Genomic DNA, 21,843 nt, shown 5'->3' with positions numbered 1-21,843 from the left:
AGCACAGGGAGACATCCAAAGTCATAAAGGACCTAGGACTGATATGTGTGGTAATCTGGTTTTTGCATTCACAAGAAAGCTCTTTAAGTAAAAAAAAAACAAAAAAAACCAAAAAAAACCCCACAACTTATTTTCTTACTTACTATCAGGTGCAAATCCTACTTGTAAGACCTTGAAGAACCACTGACACTCCTATCTGAAGGTCCAACAGATGTGTTTAAAGATCTGTAGTACTATATATTGCCAATGGTTATGCTTTGTAGCTTTGTAGCAGTATTCATTTCCAGCTCTGATAAGCTCTCCTAGACTAATAATTCTAGTAACTTTCCTCTTCATCATTAAGAGACTCTTAGACATTTAGTTAAATAAGTGTTTCTCTGAAGTTTTCAGACTCATATTTAATCTGTGTTTTCTAAGACTTTCAAGATAACAAACATCTTTTAATACAAACCTATACATTGCTGAATCACTAGGGCAAGTCTCAATTAAGTCACTGTAAATTATTTTAAAGAGCAATTAAGTTTTGCACTGTAGAATAGCATATTCTTTGTGGCATTTTTTAAAATTAATTTTGCTCTTAACTTTTGTTCCAAAAATATTTCAAATGAGTAACATGACTAAAACATATAGAAAAACTTGCATACTTGCGGAGTTCATTGTTTTGTTTTTCCAGACTTAATTTGATTTCCTGAAGGTGATTGTTCTCCTGTTTTAACTGCTTCTCTGACATTTTCAAGGTGTTGACCTGCTGTGTTTGCATCTTGAGGTCATTTTGAGTGAGACAACGCTTTTGTGTTTCTTGCTCTATTTTTAATGTCAAGTTTTTTACCTGAAAAAGATGCAGAAAGCTGTGAATTTTACAAATCTACACAGGAAAACAACATTTAAACAGTCTCTAATTAACTTCCTTTACATCTTTTGGTAAATCAAAGCTGCTTCCTGAATAAAGGCATTAGCACACATTAAATTACCTAGTTTTTCCATGTCAATCTCACAGCATTTACCGCTATAGAGGACAAATCTTTTAACATGAATAATTCTGAAAATAATTTCAGAAAATGAGGCCACATTCCACAAAACAGACTTCTTAAAGTTTCAAAGGCAGAGAAGGAAAACTTTGTTGCAATTTTCATTCACAAGTATTCCTAAATAACAGGAAAAATACTAGGACACTGAAAAGAAGGTTTGATTCCTTTTGTCAGTGCTCCTTACATCTTCACTTAGTATATCCTTTTGCCGAAGGAGCTCGTTGATTTTCTGTTGCGATTGTTTGAGATCACAGTCCAACATGGAGCGCTGCTTCTCAGCTTCCAACAGCCGATTTTCTACTTTCTGCTTTAAAGCTCTCTCTTCCAAAAGCTTCTTTTCCATTTCTGTGAAGTAAAAGATATAGGACATCAGTGAAGTGTAAACCAGCAGATTTTGGAGGCCAAAGGGAAGAGGATGTCTATTCTGTACTAACAATAAGCCACATGTTTCTCCTTCTAAAACTGAAGAGAAAAACTACTTAAAAGTGATTAATTAAAATTTTCACGGTAGATACACACCCAGAGGATGCTTCTTCAAACATTTCTGACAGAGCTATTTCCTACTTTTCAGCTTCTAGATAACTTCCAGTTTATCTGCAACACCTCTGAGATGAACAAAACAGATGGAATTTTAAAAATAAAACATTTAAATCTACTGTGCTCCGACTGTGATAATATAAAATCAAAGAGCTGAAGCTGCTTGGGAACCTGATATGCCAAGTGACTCAGGCATTATTACTGAATCATTTTCACTTCTTTGAAGATCTACATGCTCAAAATTTTTGTGAATGCTCTGCAATTGGAAGGACAGGATCTGTAGGTAGCTTTTTAATTAGCTGCAATAAACATAAGCCATTTAATTCAAAAGTAAGAGCCATCTTCTGGATTTTTTTGGTAATTATACCTCTCTTCAAGATATTTCAGTTGTCATGAGATGCACCAGAATATGAACAGTGAAATATTATCTACTTTGTATAATTCACACCTAAGTCCAACTGAGGTCAAATACATACCTTTCATGGCTTCAGATTTTGCTTCCTCTATAGACTCATAAATCTTATTTTTGTCTGCTAATCGTGCTTTTGTGGCTTTATGTTCAGCTTCTTCTTGTTCAAGGTTCTGCTGCATAACTTTAAATTTATATGTCATATCTATTTCCATGTTGCTCTTTTCCTGTTATAAAAAAAGAACAAAAAATATTAAATTAATATTAATAAATATTAAAAAAAATATTAAATACATCAGGTTAGTGGCAGAATTTTGAACAATAGAAACATGGGAAGACTGCCTGGAGTAGAAGAGAGAGCTCATGCTACAGAACTAACTGAAAACTCATTTCCAAAAATGTTTTTTTGTGAACACCAAAGTTCTCTAAAAATGTACAATGACATCTCCAGTTGCAAACAATTACAGAATTACTGCCTTAATGACCAACATTCAGTAGTAAGAGCAGCTCAAAGATTAAGTTTATTGAAGAAATTTTTCAAGCCTTTTGTTTCAAAAGCAAATTTGTTAAAAAAAATCCTATTAGCAGAGGCTCTTACTTTTGGCAATAATGAAAGTTTGGAAAAACTTCACACATGAAATGAAATGTAGCTACTGCACTGTTAAGGTACACACCGGAGTACATAATTAGGTACTTAAGTACTTTAGAAGTAAAATATATCATGATTGTATGGGAAATGATGTCTTTTATTTCCCACTTCTCAAATTGGAAAAAAAAATTAAAAAGGCTGAAAACAAGGCTTATTTTTTGTATAGGTTTTGTTGCAATGTCTTGAGTAATAAAAGTTCAAAAATTCCATAAGAATGTAACACCAATGTTCATTTAGCAGTGTTGTCACCTTTTCTAAATCTGTGAGCTTTTCCTGCAATTGTCTTTTCTCCATTTCCAGTTTGGCTAATGCACTCTTTCCATTTTTCACTTCTTCTTCAAGGCTGGTTATTCGACCTAAAAATTACCAAAATATCAATGAGGCTGGTCAGTGTGTGAAAACAAGGCTGTATTTTATCTATTTAGAGATAACATTTTTGAAATGCAACAGCTTCTAATTCTGACTATTAAGAATGTCTCCTTTGGGGTGATTCTAAATGTTACCAATAATGTTTTATAGATGTTACCACACATTTTTTCTTAAATGCAGTTCACAATTATGCAATGTTTTATAAAACAAAACACTATCCATAACAATCTGAAACTCAAATAACACCACCCTAACCAGAAACAAGAAGCAACCTTAACTTCAGAAGATTTGCAGAAATACCTTGTAAATCACTGATAATTTCTGATCCATGACTTCGATCTCTCCTTTCTGATTCTAGAGCTGACTGAAGATTGAGATACTCCTTCTCCAGTTTGAGTTTTGCATTCTCTAGCAGGCAGTTCTTATCTTGTAGCTCTCTATTATTAATTTCCAGCTGCTGGATTTGCTTTGTGCTTTCTGTTTGGTTCTTCCTTAACCTGGCTGCAGTATCAGACTCTGACCGCAGCAAAGAATTGGCTTCATCCAACTAAGATTGATAAAAACATATTTCAGAAACAATTAAAATATAAAACCCACTATTTCTACCACAGAATAGAAGGTTTTATGGATTAAAGAAGAATTATATTTTAAGATTACTTCTGAACACCAAAACTTAATGAGAAAGAATAGCTTTTAAAACCTAATTACACATTTCAAATTCCTCCACTGTCTACAAAAAAAGCAGTGATTATTTTAAAATATACGTGTATAAAGTTGGCATACCTGTCTTTGTAGTTGGTTGATTTTTTCATTGGATATTTGAGAATTCTGATTCCTCTTTTTTAAATCTTCAAGTTGGTCTTTCAAACTGTTAACTGCAACAAAAACAGTCAACATTGTTAATCACTGTCAAGAAAATGCTTCAATTGAACTATAATTCATTTATTTTAAGTATTAAAGACCCACATCAAAATGGAACCTTCAAGCATGGTTCAACATACCCTCATTTTCCAAATTGCGTTTCTTATCTGCTTCATGCTCTGCTTTCCTCTGGTATTCTGTATTCTTATGCTGAAGAAGAGCCTTCTCTCTCTCTAACTGCCTGACTGCAGATTCTACATTCTTCCTTGAAGTTATCTGGATATATTTAAAAAAAACATACACCACTAATTACACACACAGTAGTGGTATTCTTATATGATAAAAATACAACTCATGCACTCAGTTTAGTCTGTAATGGAGGAAGCCAGTCTATCTGCCTGCTGAAAACACAACGTATCAGAATACGTGGTCAAATCCAGCCCAAGATGTCTATGGCCAGGAGCTTGGCAATTTAAATACTGTTTGATCATCTGGATTTGACAAACCTGGTAGACCTGCCTAAGCAGTCCCTCTGGGAGCAGAGAAACATACATGTAAAGGCAAGGTCTCGAATGCACCTGCATGAGCCATACATTAAACTGTACACAGCTGCATCCAAATTTGTAGAACCAAGGGTGCGCAAGAAATAGGGTCCTTGTACTAACACCAAACAATGCAAAGCGCGGCTTTCCTCCTCTGGAAACACTCTCTCACACCTTCTGTTTTTAAAATCTGTATGGGATATTTGTGTCATGCTGTCTGCTAACTTAAAAATATGGTAAATAACTAGTTCTGGAAAGAAGTGTGCAGTTACAGCACAGAAGTCATAATGAAAATATTTTAGCAGTAACAATTTCATGCTTGTGAATATCAAGAAATCAACTGGTGTTATTTGCTAAAAAATACACAGCTACTCAAAATAATTTGCTGTTATTGAAGGAAAAATCACACACGAAAAAATCTATGGCCTTACCTCTTCATCAAGCTCTTTTGCTATCTTCTCTAAACGAACACTTGTAGACCTGAACAAATTTGAAAAATAATTTTAAACCCTGCTGATACAGAAATTAAAATGTTTGTATATGTTTCAGCAACTTTATGTAAAGCGCTTTTGTCTCATTAATTTTATGCAAGATATTCTATTTTCAGCAATAACATGAAACCTCAAGGACTGGTGAAATCACTGAACAGTGACATTCTTAAAGGGAGTTAAAGCAAAAAAAAAAAAAAAAAACAAAAAACAAAACAACACCTTAACAAACCCCAAAAAAAACACCCCAGTAATCAGAGAAGTAGCAAGAATTAAGCCAGCAACTTACAGTGAGGTCTGCTTGCAGGGCTGGGAATCCCCAAAGTGGATTAAAATGCTTTTAAGCATTCAAAAACAAAAGGTCTAATAAAACATCTTTATAAACATACCAAACATGTTGAAACATTCTCACCTGTACTTCTGTTCTAGTTCATCTTTGGCTTGTAATTCATTACTGAGCTGTTCTTCTAGCTTGCTTATTTTTTTCTGAAACTGTGTAAAATGTCAAAAAAGCATGGCCCACATATAAAAATGTTTTAACAGAAAACAAATGCAATTCAATTAAATAACAAAATAAGGGAAAGCGAGGAAAATTAATTCAATCTTCCAGTATATTATTTTAAGACCATCACTAGAAGATTACATCTTTACAAGGTATTCGTTCTGATAATTTTAAATATATAGATTTATAGCAACAAAATTTGCTGCATGCTGAATTGAACCATCACAGAATTATGTGCCACAGATTGTGAGTCATTAAATTTAAATGGGCAAAAAACATTGTTACCGGCCCTTTGCTGTGCTCTGTAGCCAGAGACTTTCCACTGGAGCAGATGTATTTGGATAGCATTTTCTAAATGAAATGAAAAAATAAAAAAGGGGTGTACATGACCAAATTGGACAATATTCAGATAATATGGCTAAATATGTTCAGTGACCTCATATAAAGAAGAATTTCCTAGTCTTACACCTTGGAAGCTAATCAGCACTTTAGAAATGCTTTGATTTGCTTACTAAATATTTTAAAAAATAATTTTGAGTATTCATGAAATAAATTATAAAGAATAAAATTTGGATTAACGTCGTGACTTCAGGCTTTCAAACACATTTATTTTCCTCCCTTCCTCCTCTTCCTCTACCCCCCAAACATGAAATGTGAAAATGTGGTTTTCCAAAACACTTATAATTGTTACAATTAGCAGATTTCCACAACAGGAACACTGAAAAGGACATCAAAACCGGAGATTTGTTGCTTGAGAAAATACAAATAAAATAAGTTGTCAGAAGTGAAATGTAAAATTTTACCATCGGTATTTACTAACAAGACATAAAGCAAACATCATGAATGTGACCATATGTATTTTAAACAGCAGTACCATTTCTATTTAAAAGGTCAAGTCTAAAACTATTCATCTATTCATCAATGACAGGAAGGAAGTGGAGTCTAATAAACATTTACATTTAAATTTATCTGATCAATACATAATGCATTTCCTTTATGTATTTTTTAAACTTTGAAAAGGAATTGTAAGTTTTAAGAAATGTTTACAATATACTATCTACACTTGAATAATACAAATGTTTAAGTAACATAATGAAGTAAGTATATGAAAATACCATAGCTTTTCCTGTCATGCAAATTTAAATTCATTTCTCAATCTTCAAAAGCTGGATAAACACGTTCCATATGCTCTAACTGGAGTATGATTTAAACATTCCTTTATACCTGCAGGTGACAATTTACATTTTCAAACTTTGAATAAATCAGTCATGAATCATTAATACAAGTGTGGGACCTTCACAAGAGTAATGCTGTCTGTAGGAAACTGAGCCTCACACACTGGCTTTCCAAGCAAATTCTGTATGCAAAAAGAATTTCAGAAAAATCTGTGTTCTTTATACTATATCTTTATACTACAGCACCTTAACACTTGAGTACAACTGTTTCAAAATACAACTGGTTTACTGCTAATAATTTCATGAATAAACATTTAAGATACTTCACATCCACATAAAATTATGTAGGAATTTTTTTTATTCCTTTCATAATTCACATACTATACTTACCTCTTGGCTGTCCTGTGAACAGAAAATATCATTTTTATTGAGGATCATTAAAAGACAAAAAGTCCCCCACAAAACCGCTTAAATGCTTACTTTAGACTTTGTCTTTTCTTAACAGACTTAACAAAATTAATTAATCATCCCATTAATAGTAAGGAAAAAAGGCACTAACCTCATTTTTACTAGATTGCACAGATTCGTTTTCTCTGCAAGACTGAGAGGAGTCACTTAGCAACCTGTCAAAAACAAAAACAATCCCTCCAGCTCTTACTCAAGTTTTCATCAACGCTGGCACCTTTGACATTTTAATCAATTCTCTCAAGTCTCAGTTTGTCCTACACTGCTCTCAGAATGAAGCTTGTTTTATTCTGAAGTTAGTGAATCTTTCTGATTTGAATCTTTCCTTAACAGAATGTTTCCAAAACTATGGCAGCTTGTAATTTTTTAATTAACACTATTATTTCTTGATTATTCAAGATGAATTCTAGAAAGTTATCATGCTGTGTAAGTTTTCTTCTAAAACAACTAATAAAAAACCATTTTAGAAAAAAAACAAGTCTATCACAATTTTAATCCTAATTGATTTTTTATGATATTGTATACTTTTGTGCATATAAAAATACATTGTTTAATCAGAGTTATCGAAATAACTGAAAGAGTAACAAATTATTTTACTCAAACTTTGCATTTTGTATCTTAACAATTGGACATAAATTAATATAATGCAAGGAATAAATCATGTATTTAGAGGGGAAAAAAGGGAAGAATATAAGAAAAATGTGCAGGTATGTTTATAAAAATGCATATCAAAATATCACATACAAATTATCTCTGTAGTAGGTAAATCCTATGAAAGGCAGCTGGTTTCCCACAAAGGCTTTGGGGATTGGAAAGGTTTCCACGTCTCCCTTGTCGTCCTCAATGTCATCAAAATTACTGCTATCTATATCACTGCTAAGCTCAGGAACAACAGGAGCAGCAGCTATAAAAAGGGGAAAAAAGATGCATTTCACTCCAAGATTCAGTCACTTGCTATATACTGGTATTTCTCTAATGTTAAAAGACTGTATTACAAGTTGTCCTCAAATAACTTGGAGTTAAATATGTATTAACCAGATAGCAGATCTGGAAATATTACTGTGAACAATTTTTTCTAGAGTAATCTATTTTTGTATTCATTGCCTAATGCATAGACTATCTAGTATGCAAGACATATTTGCTCAGGTAATCACACTTCAGAATACAACTTTAAATTCAGTCATAATTTTAAAACTTCTTAGTAAATATGTAACTTTAGAAGTTATGACAAGCTTATGAGAACTGACATACTTTGCTTTTTTACTTTGAAGGTATCAGGTTCTCAATACCTTACATGAAAAGCAGTAAAACTGACAAGACCACTGTTGAACTACTGTCTTAACTACCAGAACATAAAAAGAAAAAAGAAAACCCACCTCAAAAGAACAAAAAAACCCAGAGAAACAGAACCTAACATGCATTCCTTTTAGTTAAAATTCTAAAACATCCAATTCCATTGTTTAAAATGTTAACGTCTACATTAAAACTACGATAGAGGTGAGATAATTCCAAAAGGAAAAATGTGTATTTATTAACCCTTCCTCATATCAGGTTTTATAATACAAGTGATAAATATGAATGTTTGGCCAAGATTCGTGGTAGATAGAAAGTACTTAGTTTATACAATGGAAAGTTTTTCATTTTTACATTGCCAATACTGAATAAAATAGAACTTTTAAACTGATTTACTTACTCTCTCGAATGTTGTCCCAGTTCCACTGATCACTTCTGAAGAACGGGTGATGCTTTATTTCTTCTACTCCATTTCTCCCAAGTCGTACATCCCTAAATAGCAATTAATCCGGAGTCACATCAGGAAAAATAGCTGCTTTTTTTTTTTTTAATTAAAATTCTGACTTGTTCATAAGCAGCAATGAAACTTTCAGTAAAGACTGTCCGTGTTAACCACGCTAATGGTCAAACAAAAACAAAATTTAAAAACCACCAACCACTAATCTGCAGTTTCTTATATAAAATGTACTGACTTTTAGTATGCACTCTCCCTGTGACTGCTAAAATGTCCAGAATCTGGAGTCTGCCACGTGGGGAGCAAAGCAAGAAAGTAAGCACTGAGGCAAAAACTAAGAAAAAACTAGAAACACAAACAAAAACTCAACACCCTTGAGGGAAATAAAACTGCAGAACTTTGGTGTGTGCCAAACCACATGACAGACCATAAGACGCAAGTGAAGGAAGGTCTAACTTGCTGCACAGAACAGTTATTCAAAGCTGGACTAAAATAAATATTCTAAGAATTCCATCCTCTGCCCCAAAACTAACTCTGACACATCTCTTGCCGATATTTGCCGCAAAGTAAATCTTAAGTGCAACAAGAAACTTTATGTTTGAACAGAGAAGTCTCTCTTGAAACTATGTACAAGAACAGGACATAAAAACAATGCATGGAAAAGAAGCAATAAATCACAGGGTCAATGTTTAGTCCTTTAAGCGCTTCAGCAGCGATCACGCAGCATCTGTTTCAAATAAATTGCTCAAGCCCTGTGTTAAATATAAACAGGAAGAGGGACGCACGTAGTGGAAGTCCACCTTACTACATTTACACTATTAAATTCTAATCATATTTTCTCTCTACCCTTCAGCTACTAAGGGTGAAAAACGCTGTTAAATAAAGCACATCCTTCCTGACCAACCGCAGCCTTGCTCAGTAGAGCAAACAATCTCTCTTTGAATGCAAAACCCATTATAATGCATTTTGTTTTCCTAATCCCTCCTTCTATAGCAGCCAGATGTCCTGCTCCAGCCAAGTTCAGGTGCCCACAGGAAAGCATAAGAAGGCATCATCAAGCCAGAGTCAACTGTGGACCTACACTGTTCTTTTAAATCAATTAAATAAAAGATTATTTCTGCTTTTTGAAACTAAACAAAATATAAGTGTTCAGATCAAGAACAAGCTTACACAGCTTAATTTCAGTAAGTGGCTTAGTTCCATTAAGGGAAACCTCTTGGATTTTTTTTTTGTAGCCAAAACAATAACTTTGGAGGACTGTTAGCTATATTTACCACTTAATGCAACAAAGGAAATGAAAAAAATAATCCAACATTCTAAGAAAACTTAAACAAATTCAGTAAATACATGGTTCACTTTCAGAAAAGTATTTGCTTGTACTTTTTTTAAGTAACACCCACATAGACTTTGAGCAAAACAATTTTGTCCCTGCCTTGGAGGTTACAAATTACTTTCAATCTTACAGGTTTGTTACTCTAATTGGAAGGATTTGTCCAGCACAAACTGTGTTATTAACAAGAGCTGTCAGAACTGCTCATAGAAATAAAATACAATACCTGGAAAAAACACCTCAAAAGAAAAACTAGAGAACAGGAGGTTTGGCAGAAGAGATTTGAACAGAGATCAGGAGAAGTAGAAAGAATTAATTTTTACAATGTACCAACCAAAATAAATACAGCCAATACATTCCAAAATAAAAAACAGTGGCAGAACAATATATGCACTTACCTATCAGTTAAAAAGGCACAGATAAGGTTCTTTGCATGCTTAGAGATTTCCACATCATCTGGGAAATGCAATGAGTTCTTATGATCCATAATTTTACTATACGTTCCTACTAGTGAGTCTGCATAAAAAGGAGTATCACCTGAAAATAAAATAATACATTGGCTGGGATTACATCACGTTTAAGTTATGTGACTTGAGTAAGACAACAGAGATAATAAAGTCTACAAACAGTTAACCTGGAAGAGTCTTGTATTAAAGAAAAAAACTGGACATGCAGTGTACAAATACTGTATACTACTAAAAATATTCCTTCCCTAAAATGTCTGTTCCAGATGACACCATTTTCCATCCTGTCTATCACTACCAAAATTTTGCCAGGTGAATTACATCTTTTGCTCTGCCTTAAGACTCTCAATATATTTTCTAATTTACATAATGACTGGCACCCATATGAATCAATCTTTAAACATTCCAAGGGTAAAATGAACCAAAACTCATTAAAGTCTTGCTAATGCACATTTGTTTGAAGAAATCCACCAAAGCTCTCAGAAGACCATTTCAGAGGCACGCAGGTCTATCCTCCCTAAGGCATGTCAGCTCTGAGCAGAAGCCTTCCCAGCGTGTTACCACACTGTTAAACCCATATTAATAAATCTTGTTGACTGACAAATTACATCAGCTTGAGTGCCCATATTAACAGGGCAGGTGGCTTTTAAAATAATAGACTCTTCTCACCCAGAAGTTTCCAGCCTAGGCTATAGTTAAAGATATTTGCAAAGGAACTAGACTTAAGAAAGGTAAAACTGGGGCAAGTGAAAAGAATAGGCTGTGATAAAGGCAACTGACAAATTAACTGGCAACATTCTCAACATACAAATGGTTTGGGTCTGTAATCAAGAAACTGCAACTTCTACAGGAATCCTTTTTCCCAACTAATCCATAGGTTTAATAGAGAAGGTGAAAATCAGTCATGTGAGCTAGGCTCTTTCCTTGGTTCAGCAGTAATCACCTGGCATCGCAGGCTGCAGCCTTCCAACAAGGAACTGAGCATTTCAAAAGCCATTAACATGAAAAATGTACAGACTAAAGGACAACAACCATTCTGCTTTCAAAACTATCTTAAGTCACTGAACTAACATTATAATTCATCCTGTGATCAACATTTTACGGTTTAGTTAAGCACACAATAAAATTTTCATTTTCATAATAAAGTTACCATTTCCATTCCTTCTGCAGCTTTATAAAAATCAGAATAACAAAACAGTCTCTGTGCTTTCTTTGAAGTGCAGAGTTTTAGAAGACCATAGCCAGAATCTGATACATAAGGACAGAAAAAAATAGATACTTTCTACAAATGTGTGGGATATGGAGAAATTAAGCAATATTTTCCTCGTAGATAAAAGGGGGAAAAAAAGAGGTTCTGAAATACTGAGAAAACATTCTGGACAGCTATACCAAATATTTTAAGAACTGAATAATTTTATTTACTGCTAAAATTGTTCATACGAGACTATTAACTATAAACCACACATTCTTAAAGTCAAAATGTTGTAATTCTGAAGGAAATAGTAATAGCATCATATGTTTAAGTGTCTTTCCTGACTCAGGATACCAGAAACATCAAATCTGCAATATTCCCAGAAAATGCTGATTTTGATTTTTAATAATTGTATGCTTAATTCCATCCTTCCATAATCAGTATTTTGCTACCAGACTATCATACTGATCTTCACTATATTTTAAGATGCAGATGACTCATCTCCTTAACAGATTATATTCTATGTTCATTGCCATAGCAGTCCAGAGTATTTTACTAGAAAATCCTGACTCAAGCACAAAAGAAAGAATTGAGCCATACTTCCACACTTTGACCTAACAGAACACATTAATGTGATGTGGAAAAGGAGGAGAAAAGGACAGTTCTGCCCTTGCCATTTCTGTCTCATCTCTTGTATGTCTGCAAACTCAATCCTGCCTGAGGTGGCACAAATGTGGTGAGGTAGCTGACCCCAGTTAAAACTATTCTAAGAATTAGTTTTAAGCTGAACTGAGTCAGGGAACTAATCACTGAGCAAGCATGCAAGCAGCTGTTGCAGCAGGCGAGCGACAGCGCAAAGAGAACAGCAACGAAGCTGCAGCATCAGCCAGGAGTCAGGAGCTGTTCGTGAGGTACAAGCAGCCTCCACGCAGCAAAGCACAGCTAAAGGCACAAGGAAGACTCAGTGATAATCTCATTAGCAGGAGAAATCATTACTTACCAACTAACATCTCAAAAAGGAAAACCCCTACAGACCACCAGTCACATTCCCGTCCATAGTAACCATCACCCCCCTGCGATTTCAGGACTTCGGGCGAGATGTAGTCAGGAGTCCCCACGGCTGTGTCGCAGCGCACCATTCCTGTCTGTGCAACAGTAACAACACAAACAGCTCAGTTCAGGGGCTTCTGAGCACCTCATTAAGCAATTCCTCTGTTAGTAGGACAGAAAACCATCAAAAATACAGCCTGAAATACTTGGTTTGAGGAGTGTGTTTTAAAGACTTTTTATAATACAAGAAGCAATAGGGATTGAAATGACATTTCTTGGTAAGGTGCTTACCCCTGCCCTATCTACTCCATAGTGATTTTTCTCTTGACTTCACCTTCTGAAAATTCACCAATTTTATTATTCTTACCATTGGTTTTAATATGAAGAAACACACTGTATCAGACTGCTCCTTTTCTCATTGAATTCAGGGACAAACTTTAGAATAATTTTGACAAGTTATGAATTCTAGGCAGAATTCAAAGCAGATACCTAACCATTTTGTCTAATTCAGCCAATAAATCAAGCTATAGGTAATTTTTATAGATGCACCTTGCATTCGTTTAAAGATAGGAAGAAGAATAAAAGGAGAAACTACTTTTATAGAATAGCAAAGCTTTCATTTTTAAAAAATATTTTTTATTAACATATTACCACAGTTGTATCAATTAAATTATTCCCCATCCTCTGCTTCATACTAAAAAACTAAAAATGTAGGGACTAAGTGATGTAAAAGCATCAATCAGCTCTGCCATCATTCTCATTCAGAGTTTTAAGTCTTGTTTCCTTTAGTGAAATTCACTGAATTCACTCCTCAGAGACCAGATGGATGAATGATGGATGTCCTGGATAATGTTAGAGAAATACCAAAAATACACTCATCTTTTATTCTGTTTCCCAATCTGAAGTTTTATCTAAATCACTTTACAAAGATTCTTTTTACATTTTGCCATCAGCATGAAAGGCAATACTTATTAATTCTGAATATTAATACAGAATATTAGTAGCAACAACCAAGTTCAAAAGACATATTTAAAGAAAGTAAGAGAAACATGTCATTTTGGGAATTGTATTGATACACAAAATTTAGACACCACATTACAATATTCTTTCTCACACATAATATGAACTGTGAACAGCTTTTATCTCTGTACTAAAGCAGAATCCAGGAAGTCATGAACCATCAGGCAAAAACTTAAGGTATGACTAAATCCTGTAGAGACCTATGGAGTACTTCAAATGTCCTCCTGGTAAATGCCTATCTTCTATGACTCCATTCTAAAACTGAAACTTAAAGCAATTTTAACTTCTCAGTTCCAGAACGAAGAGCAGGTATTCTGCATTCTATACTGGATGAGATAGCACATAGCTTATTCATAATGGAATAAGAAAATGAAATTAGTTCCTTCCAGAAGACCTATTGAATTCATTAGGCAAAGAAAAATACAGGCAAAAACATTTTAACACTGCAAAATAAACTAAAGCTCAAAGACATCACAAATCTGAAGTTGAGAGAGCATTTGAAAATAGATCTAGCACACAGCAAGGAACCACTATTTGATTATCCTGCTTGTCACAGCACTCTGTGCACTAAGCTGCATGTCTCCTCTGAAGCCTAAGCCTCTCTTTGCTTTGAGCACAGGAGGAATTGCTCTAGGGTTATGTGGTTCTGCTCATCCAGTAGGATTGTGCCAACTTAATGAGGCTCCAATGCTTGTGTGTGTCTATCTCTTCCTTATCCAAACACAAAAAGGGAAAGTCTGCATTTTTGCTCAGTCAAGTCTGGTTGCAGCCACCTGAATCCCTCCCTGGGTAAGGAGATTCTTTAAAAACCAAGTCACCGAAACAGTTCTGAAAGACTTCTCTGAAGTCTGCAGCTTCAGTCACAGCCTCTCCACCTTGACACCTAAGCACTTAATAACACCCTATGTCTCATCCCTATATAATTAATACACCAAAGCACGAATACTTTTTAATATGTTACACATGTTGATATTTTCTGAAGCCCTAAATAAACAAAGCAAAGGCTGTACCAAAACCCAGACAGACCTACACAAATCTGATAGCTGGTATGCAACAACAAGGAAAGATTTTTCAACCATATTACAGATACTAAAGAATTCCATGCAATAACACTAAGTTTTCAGACAAGGTGCCAAAGAATTGAACAGTAAAACAAACAAACAAAAAAATTCTACAATAAAAGAAGCCCTTGCATGTTAACACCAGGTTCAATGGGCTATAGCTGTCTGAAGCACATGGAGCTGGTTACACTTACTCCCCATAAAACTCTCTACCTTCTGTCTCAGGAACTAACCCAGAAATGCATTTGCAGATCACAGAACAGCCTGGCTTGAAGGGACCTGAAAGATCATCTGACTCAACTGGTCATAAGAAAAGGAACTGATATAAGATTATCTAACACCCTGTGGGACTGCTTCACGATACTACCATATCCCTGGGGAGGTTGGCCCATTATCAATCACCTCAATATAAAATTTTCAGGTTTCTGTTCCATTCATTTACACACTTCTTCCTTCAAAGAACTTGGGTGTTGTTCTGTATGTATTTTTAAGCACTGGCTACCTTTAATACCACAGTCAGACTGTGATCATCATAAAAGCTGAATAAACAGGGACATGCTCTCTGTCCAGTACAGAGCACCTTGGCAGTCCCTCCACCCTGAAGAGACTTGAATGATGCTGTTTTCTCAGGGCAATGTGTTACTCCTGTGTTTCAAACACTAAGCCTCTGCTTATGCCAGAGTAGCACACTATCTGTAGCAGTTACCATGCAAAGCTTTCTGTCAGAAGTCTCAGGTCAGTGTTTAACCTGAAACTTTTCTCATCACCTCAAAAAATCAAGGTGGACCTTGGAACTCATCTCCTTCAGCTATGTGAGAGCTGTACAGTGCACAACAATTCTAAAAAATAGACTGTCCAGGAGATAGCAATGTTCTTGAAGCTTCTGACAACTTGGAGGTGAAGCTCCCTGTAGTGTTTCCCAGCATTATTCAGCATTATTATATTACTGAAGACAAAGCAATTCAGGTTTCATCTCCAGGAGGATCTCCATCCAACCTGAAGGACTTGCTGTCTTGAACCAAGGCTGACAATCAGGCTTGTACTCCCTCAGGAAGTTCCTTCCAGTAAACAAGAGCTGGAGGGTGTTTGTGTGAAAACAGGAGCACTGCACTCATCAGCTGTTACCAGCAGACAACGCTCCGAGGCAGGAAGGATCCAGCAGAGTCCTCTTCACTGGACAAGCTTCAGTGAGAAAGAAGCTGAGTTCCAAAAAGAGGAACACACTGCTTCTTTCAGCTGAACTGCCTGTGCTGAGGCAATAACCCCAAGTGGCAAACATCTCTTCTTTCGGTCAGTCTCCGAATCTGAAAGCTCAGTTAGCACAGGACAGTGCTGTGAGGGGCAACACTGGGAGCTCCCGGCCCTACAATACCTACCAAAGCCAACTGTGTTAGCTTCTTACACAACACCTCAGGATTAGACAGAGACTAGCGAACCCTGCCCCGGTCTACCTTATGGTATCTAAATACCAAAAACGGGAACCATTATTTCTACTAAATTTTTGAGTCTAACTCCTTATTCAACAACAGAAATAGTCACTTTGTTGCAGATTTTAAAAAAGAACTAATTAAAAAAAAAAAGCCCAAAACAAACAATGAAAAACACCACCACAAATTCCCAATTATCACAACTGAGCTACATAAACAGAAAGTTCCTTTTATGCTGGAGAACATCACTAAAACACTTAGCAATTCTTCAGAAAATGATAAGCAGAAACTCTACTGTAAATGTCTGTTCTGGTCTGGCCTGGCTGACTAAAGCAAACATCAAACAGCAACTGTCAGAAAAATCTCTCAACAAATGGCAGCAAAATTTTCCTGAGCTCTCAACAGCATAAGGAAAATGCTAATGCTCACAACTGCTAAAAGAGATCCAAATCAAAAAAGCAAGTAAGTATTGGGTAGGCATATATTTTCTACAAATCAGTCTGCCAACACCAATATTTTATTTACACAGCTGGGATGTGTTCATGTTTTGTAAGAAGTAGCATGAGATTTGGAGACAATCCAGAACCTCTCAACTTCTAAAGTTTCCTGTAGAAAAAAATTTTTGCCAATCCACTGAGTCTGAGAAACACAAAAAACATAAAATGTAATCCTTTTAAAAATTAACTGCTCTAGGAGATCTCTGGTCCATTGATGATGCCCAGTCTAAAGTGGAGTTCACTGTAACTATTTCTGAGACACATGGATGCATTCCTCACATTTACAGTACTATCATCCACATTTTAGTATTTTAGTATTTAGTAATTCCTTTAACAATAGCAGCTAAAAGGTGTAGGCCACCATTTCTGGAGTCTGTATAACATCACAGAGAATCACCTTTTTTTTTTGGTAGACTTATATTGCAAACTTTTTTGATGCTTTCTTGTTATCACTTCCAATGAACAACAGATTCCCTTAAGCCATTACAATCTACTGACTCAAAACAAATAATAATATTTTTAAGGACTGAATCAAGAAACCAATTTACTACTTTTGAATTTCTCAGTTAAAATAATGCTGTCCTCTAAAAGACAGGCAAGTAAATAAACAAAACAGAGGTAAATATTACCTCTGCCTTTACTAACAACTACATCATCAACAAAACAGAATAGACTGAACTTCAATAAACAGCTGCAGTTGGACAATTATGAAATTAATATATTATCATGTAAAAAAACTCACCCTAAACAGACACGGTACTACTGGATACTGCTGAAGAGACATTAACTTAATGATATAAATGCAAATTAAGCAGATAGCAGAAATTATATCAAGAACTGCCTAAACAATACCCCAAAAAAACCCCAAAACATAAAAGCAAGTAAGCTTAAAAGGATCACCCTTGAAAACACTGCTAGAGAAAACTTTCAAGAACCAGGTAAATCATAACACACATTCATATACAGTTTTTTTTGTATATGTTATAATCTGTTACAGTTTTTCATAGGAAGAATACTTATAGTTTTTCGTAGGAAGAGTATATTCTGTAAATTACAGCATAACACTGTCTGCCAGGCAAGATTCTAAGAGTGCAAACTATAAAAGGTAATTTTATTTTCAAGTCTTTTTAATAATATAAAGTATCCTGTTAAGAATATTCTTACAGAAAACTGTATTTGGCTGTACATGGCTAAATCTGGACAATTAAATAATTTCAATTGACATCTTGACATCCTGACAAATAACTAACGGAATTTGATCAATATATCACATACCACTGCTGCTGTACTGTGACCTCATTTGAATGACCACTAGAGGATGCTATGAGAACAATTAGATACAGGAAAAAAAAAAACCACACGGAACGTATCTTGCCTATAAAATAATTTCATTTACAAAAAAATGTCAGCTTATGAACTGTTCCAATGTTATTAATGTTGAAACTAAGAGCATTCTTGCAATCTTTTCAAACATTTGGCAAAAAAATGTACCTCAGAAATTCATAAACACATGCTTTCAAAAATAGTAAAGAGTAAGTTTACATCCTTCTTCCATGTGAGAGAACAGTTTGTAACAGAAAAGATTACACTATTTAAAGGACTCTTACATTTAAAAGTATGAAACAAGAAACAGCTTGCTAACCAAGTAGATCATTTGATGAATACCTTTGGGTATTACACTTCAGAAGAAAATAACCTTAGATATAGATGCAATTTAGAATTACAGTTTAATAGATGGTAAATTATTCAGTTGCATACTTACTTCATCCATTTTCATGCAAGTGCCAAAATCTGCCAGCTTCAGATGCCCATACTTATCTAAAAGCATATTGTCAGGCTTCACATCTCTGTGTATCAAGCCCATGGAGTGAATTGCATCAAGAGCAAGAACAACTTCAGCTGTGTAGAACTTGGCCCATTTTTCAGGCACATCATAATTGCTCATAAGGTTTACAAGATCTCCACCAGGCATGTATTCCATTACCATGTACAAATATTTGTCATCTTGAAAGGCACAAAATAGCTGCAACATTAAAAAAGGAAAGGAAAAAAATGCAATTATTTTTCAGACAGCTATGGAAAAGAATAAAGCCCTTTATCTTGAAGTTTCATTAAAACTGAGAATATGTTTTCAAGATTACTTTTAACATGCATAAAAATATACTTTTTTATTAAATATAAAAGAGAGCACCTTGAAATTTACTGAACTTCAGAATCCCTCATTATAATTTTTGAGAAAGTAAAAAATATTTCCTGATTATTTTAATTCTATAGGCATCTATCTATTTCAAGATTAAGACATTAAGAAGTATCCCAGAATCAAAATGCAAAGTATCAAATCTGTGCAGGGAGCATCATGTTCTGATTTGAAAATAGGTCAACAATGAGCATCTTAGACTGTTTCCAAATTTTCTATATTATAAATTCCTTATCTCTATATATGTTTGCAAAGTCACTGCTGACTTTTTCCTAAATCAACACATACTGAAATAAGAAATAAATCCAAAATGTTCCTGAAGACAGTTATAACACAATACAAAGAAACTGTCCTTAACAATAAAATACTGGTCTGGTGTAAGTTGCAGTCCGTATGTTTTCTACTGGCATGATAGTGAAAGTAAGTTCAGTCTCTCTTATTTCAGACCTAGAGCGCTGAAGTTTTAGAGGTCTGAAAATAGCCCAGTCCAGCAAAAAGCATTACTATCAAATGTTCAATGACTGTTGTGAAGAAGTGTTTGAAAGTCTCACCTTACTTCTCAGGGAATATTGCCTTACTTTAAATGCATTCACCTCGTTAAATTACACACACAAAATTAAAAGGCAATTGAAAAATAGGATGTGTGGAAAGGACGAAGTTGGAATCACAGAGACTGTGGAGGATGAGGAACCTTGAAAGGTAGGTATATTATTATGGAGATTTGACCTTCAGATTAAAATTACTTGTATAACTAGTGACAGAAGACCTAGATTAGAAATGGATATTTTAATACATGTATGTTGCTCTATATTTGTTTGCACAAATGGGTAATAGATGCAATATGTAGTACAGTAATGCACTGGCTCATTAAAATCCAAATGAAGATTCAAAATAATCTCTATTTTGTCACATACAGAGATATTAATATAATAATAAATAACAGCACCATGTATATACAGTACTTTTGTTATTGATCTCATGGGATTTCATTAAAAAAAATGTAAACTATTGAGGGCTCTTGTTTCATTACTTTTTCACATTAAAACTAGACATATTGAAACAGTATGGTCTATCCCAGTTTCTAGATTAGAACAGAACCTACATTTTCTTCAAACTAAATCAATGTCCTACCCCACTGGACCATATCACATAAATATATCACACTAATACACTTAAACATAGAAGGCACAATTGCAACTACACTTTAGTTCATTTGCTATTTACAAATGCAGGCACACATTTATATCTTGCTTGTGACAGTTTCCTTTGAAAATCAATGTCTTGCATTTCTTGTTACTTTCAACTCTGTGTGAAAAATAGCTCATGACAATTACTGTTACTAGAACAAAGAACTAAATAAAGAAATCTATTTGTGTATTTCTCCTGAATATAGGCAAAAGCACAGAACATGCTCAAAGAGCAAAACATCTTTGTATACCTGAGATAAAGTGTTATGAAAAATATATGAAAGCTTAAAGCCAATTTTATTAAATATACAGAAGCATGGCAATAGATATGAGAGAATTTAAATTAATTATTTAAAAAATTAAAGACTAACAATTTCTCCAAGCACACACTTTCACTACTCCTTTTGTCAACTGGTATAATTTACCAATTACAACAAATGGCTATAATCAGTACTGATTGCTCCCAAAGGCAAAATTCACATTACAGCATCTTGATGACACATGTCACGAGACAACTGCGAGCGACAGTGCTCAAAACCAGATGAAGGAGCCAACTCTCCATTACTTGGATATGCTGAGTGCTGATGCTCAGAACTGACCACTAGAAGAAGATGGTTTTAAGGGAACCCCTGCTACAGCCCCTTGGCTTGCAGGAGACCAGGACTGCACACTCACCATGTATCAAACTGCTGCGGAAAAGACAGTGACTATTTAAAGCACTCTTAATACCAACCGCCTGTGACCAACTGACTATATCATGAGGAAAGACTGGAAATACCAATCACATTTGCTTCTATGTTCCTACACAGATTTCACAGTTGCAAAGATAATTTCCCTATTATTCCAAATAATTATGCAGGCATTTCAAAAATCTATTTAATTCTGTTTTATTATGCATTCATAGTGACTAAAATGTATATTAATCTACTTTTTAACACAGCCAAATATACAAAACTTAGTGAAATTGCTGTAAAAATGTTTTGATTTTTTTTTTTTTTTTAAGTAAAAATCTGAACCTAATCCTTGATTTGAGCTTCAATGTAAATTCAAAACCAGATCAAGACTGAGAAGTATTTATGGCATCAGCATCATTACTGTTGTTGTTTTTGTTATTATTTTACTTATACACATCTTCCTTACCTGAACCACCCATGGGCTGTTGGCAAAGGCCATGATATCTCTTTCTTCCCAGAAAAAGGCTGAATCTGATCTCTTGATCATTTCAAATTTACTAAGTAGCTTCATTGCATAAACCTTCTGTGTCATTTTATGGCGAACCTGTTGGTTGAGAAAGAAGAGAATCAACCTTTTTAAAATGCCTTGTTATAAACCTGGGTACCAGCATAGCATGTTTCTGCTATGTGCAAACTGCCTTCTGGGATGCGATACCTCCAGGTCTTCATACACCCAATTTTCTACACAGTCAGGATTTAAGAGCTTCCAAACTTAAAAAGAAAAATTTAACACCTGCTCAAAAAACCCACCATAGCAGGAAATAAAGTCTAACTCTGCATTTATTTTCTTATTCTGAACACTGTCTAACAATTGATTTCATTAATGTTAGAAACTGAGCAAGCGGTCTGCTTCAGCCTCTGCCAATTTTAATTTTACACAAAAATATAATTGCTCCTATTTCTTTTCCTAAA

General features: G+C 34.6%; 1 protein-coding gene across 2 annotated transcripts in view; it reads right to left on the bottom strand.

The window, feature by feature from the left end:
• Window positions 1-21,549, bottom strand: part of ROCK2 (Rho associated coiled-coil containing protein kinase 2) — a 36,094-nt gene extending 14,545 nt beyond the window's left edge. Inside the window, exons 1-17 of one of the 2 annotated variants that reach the window (XM_056486466.1) lie at window positions 21,338-21,549; window positions 18,576-18,836; window positions 12,759-12,903; window positions 10,501-10,639; window positions 8,719-8,810; window positions 7,770-7,929; window positions 7,120-7,183; window positions 5,671-5,736; window positions 5,296-5,375; window positions 4,827-4,875; window positions 3,994-4,129; window positions 3,776-3,867; window positions 3,293-3,539; window positions 2,873-2,979; window positions 2,042-2,201; window positions 1,213-1,373; window positions 645-829 (exon numbers count right to left, since the gene is read on the bottom strand). In XM_056486466.1, coding sequence (XP_056342441.1) covers window positions 645-829; window positions 1,213-1,373; window positions 2,042-2,201; window positions 2,873-2,979; window positions 3,293-3,539; window positions 3,776-3,867; window positions 3,994-4,129; window positions 4,827-4,875; window positions 5,296-5,375; window positions 5,671-5,736; window positions 7,120-7,183; window positions 7,770-7,929; window positions 8,719-8,810; window positions 10,501-10,639; window positions 12,759-12,903; window positions 18,576-18,836; window positions 21,338-21,463 — 2,270 coding nt within the window. In that variant the 5' untranslated portion in view covers window positions 21,464-21,549. The remainder of the gene's footprint in view (window positions 1-644; window positions 830-1,212; window positions 1,374-2,041; window positions 2,202-2,872; window positions 2,980-3,292; window positions 3,540-3,775; window positions 3,868-3,993; window positions 4,130-4,826; window positions 4,876-5,295; window positions 5,376-5,670; window positions 5,737-7,119; window positions 7,184-7,769; window positions 7,930-8,718; window positions 8,811-10,500; window positions 10,640-12,758; window positions 12,904-18,575; window positions 18,837-21,337) is intronic. The other variant, XM_056486467.1, reaches the window with a different exon arrangement.
• Between the last annotated feature and the right edge of the window lie 294 nt (window positions 21,550-21,843).

This window comes from Oenanthe melanoleuca, chromosome 3 (assembly GCF_029582105.1).
Source record: "Oenanthe melanoleuca isolate GR-GAL-2019-014 chromosome 3, OMel1.0, whole genome shotgun sequence".
Classification (NCBI taxonomy): Eukaryota; Metazoa; Chordata; class Aves; order Passeriformes; family Muscicapidae; genus Oenanthe; species Oenanthe melanoleuca.
Note: the sequence above shows the minus strand (reverse complement) of the source record. Positions and strands in the feature narration are given on the sequence as shown.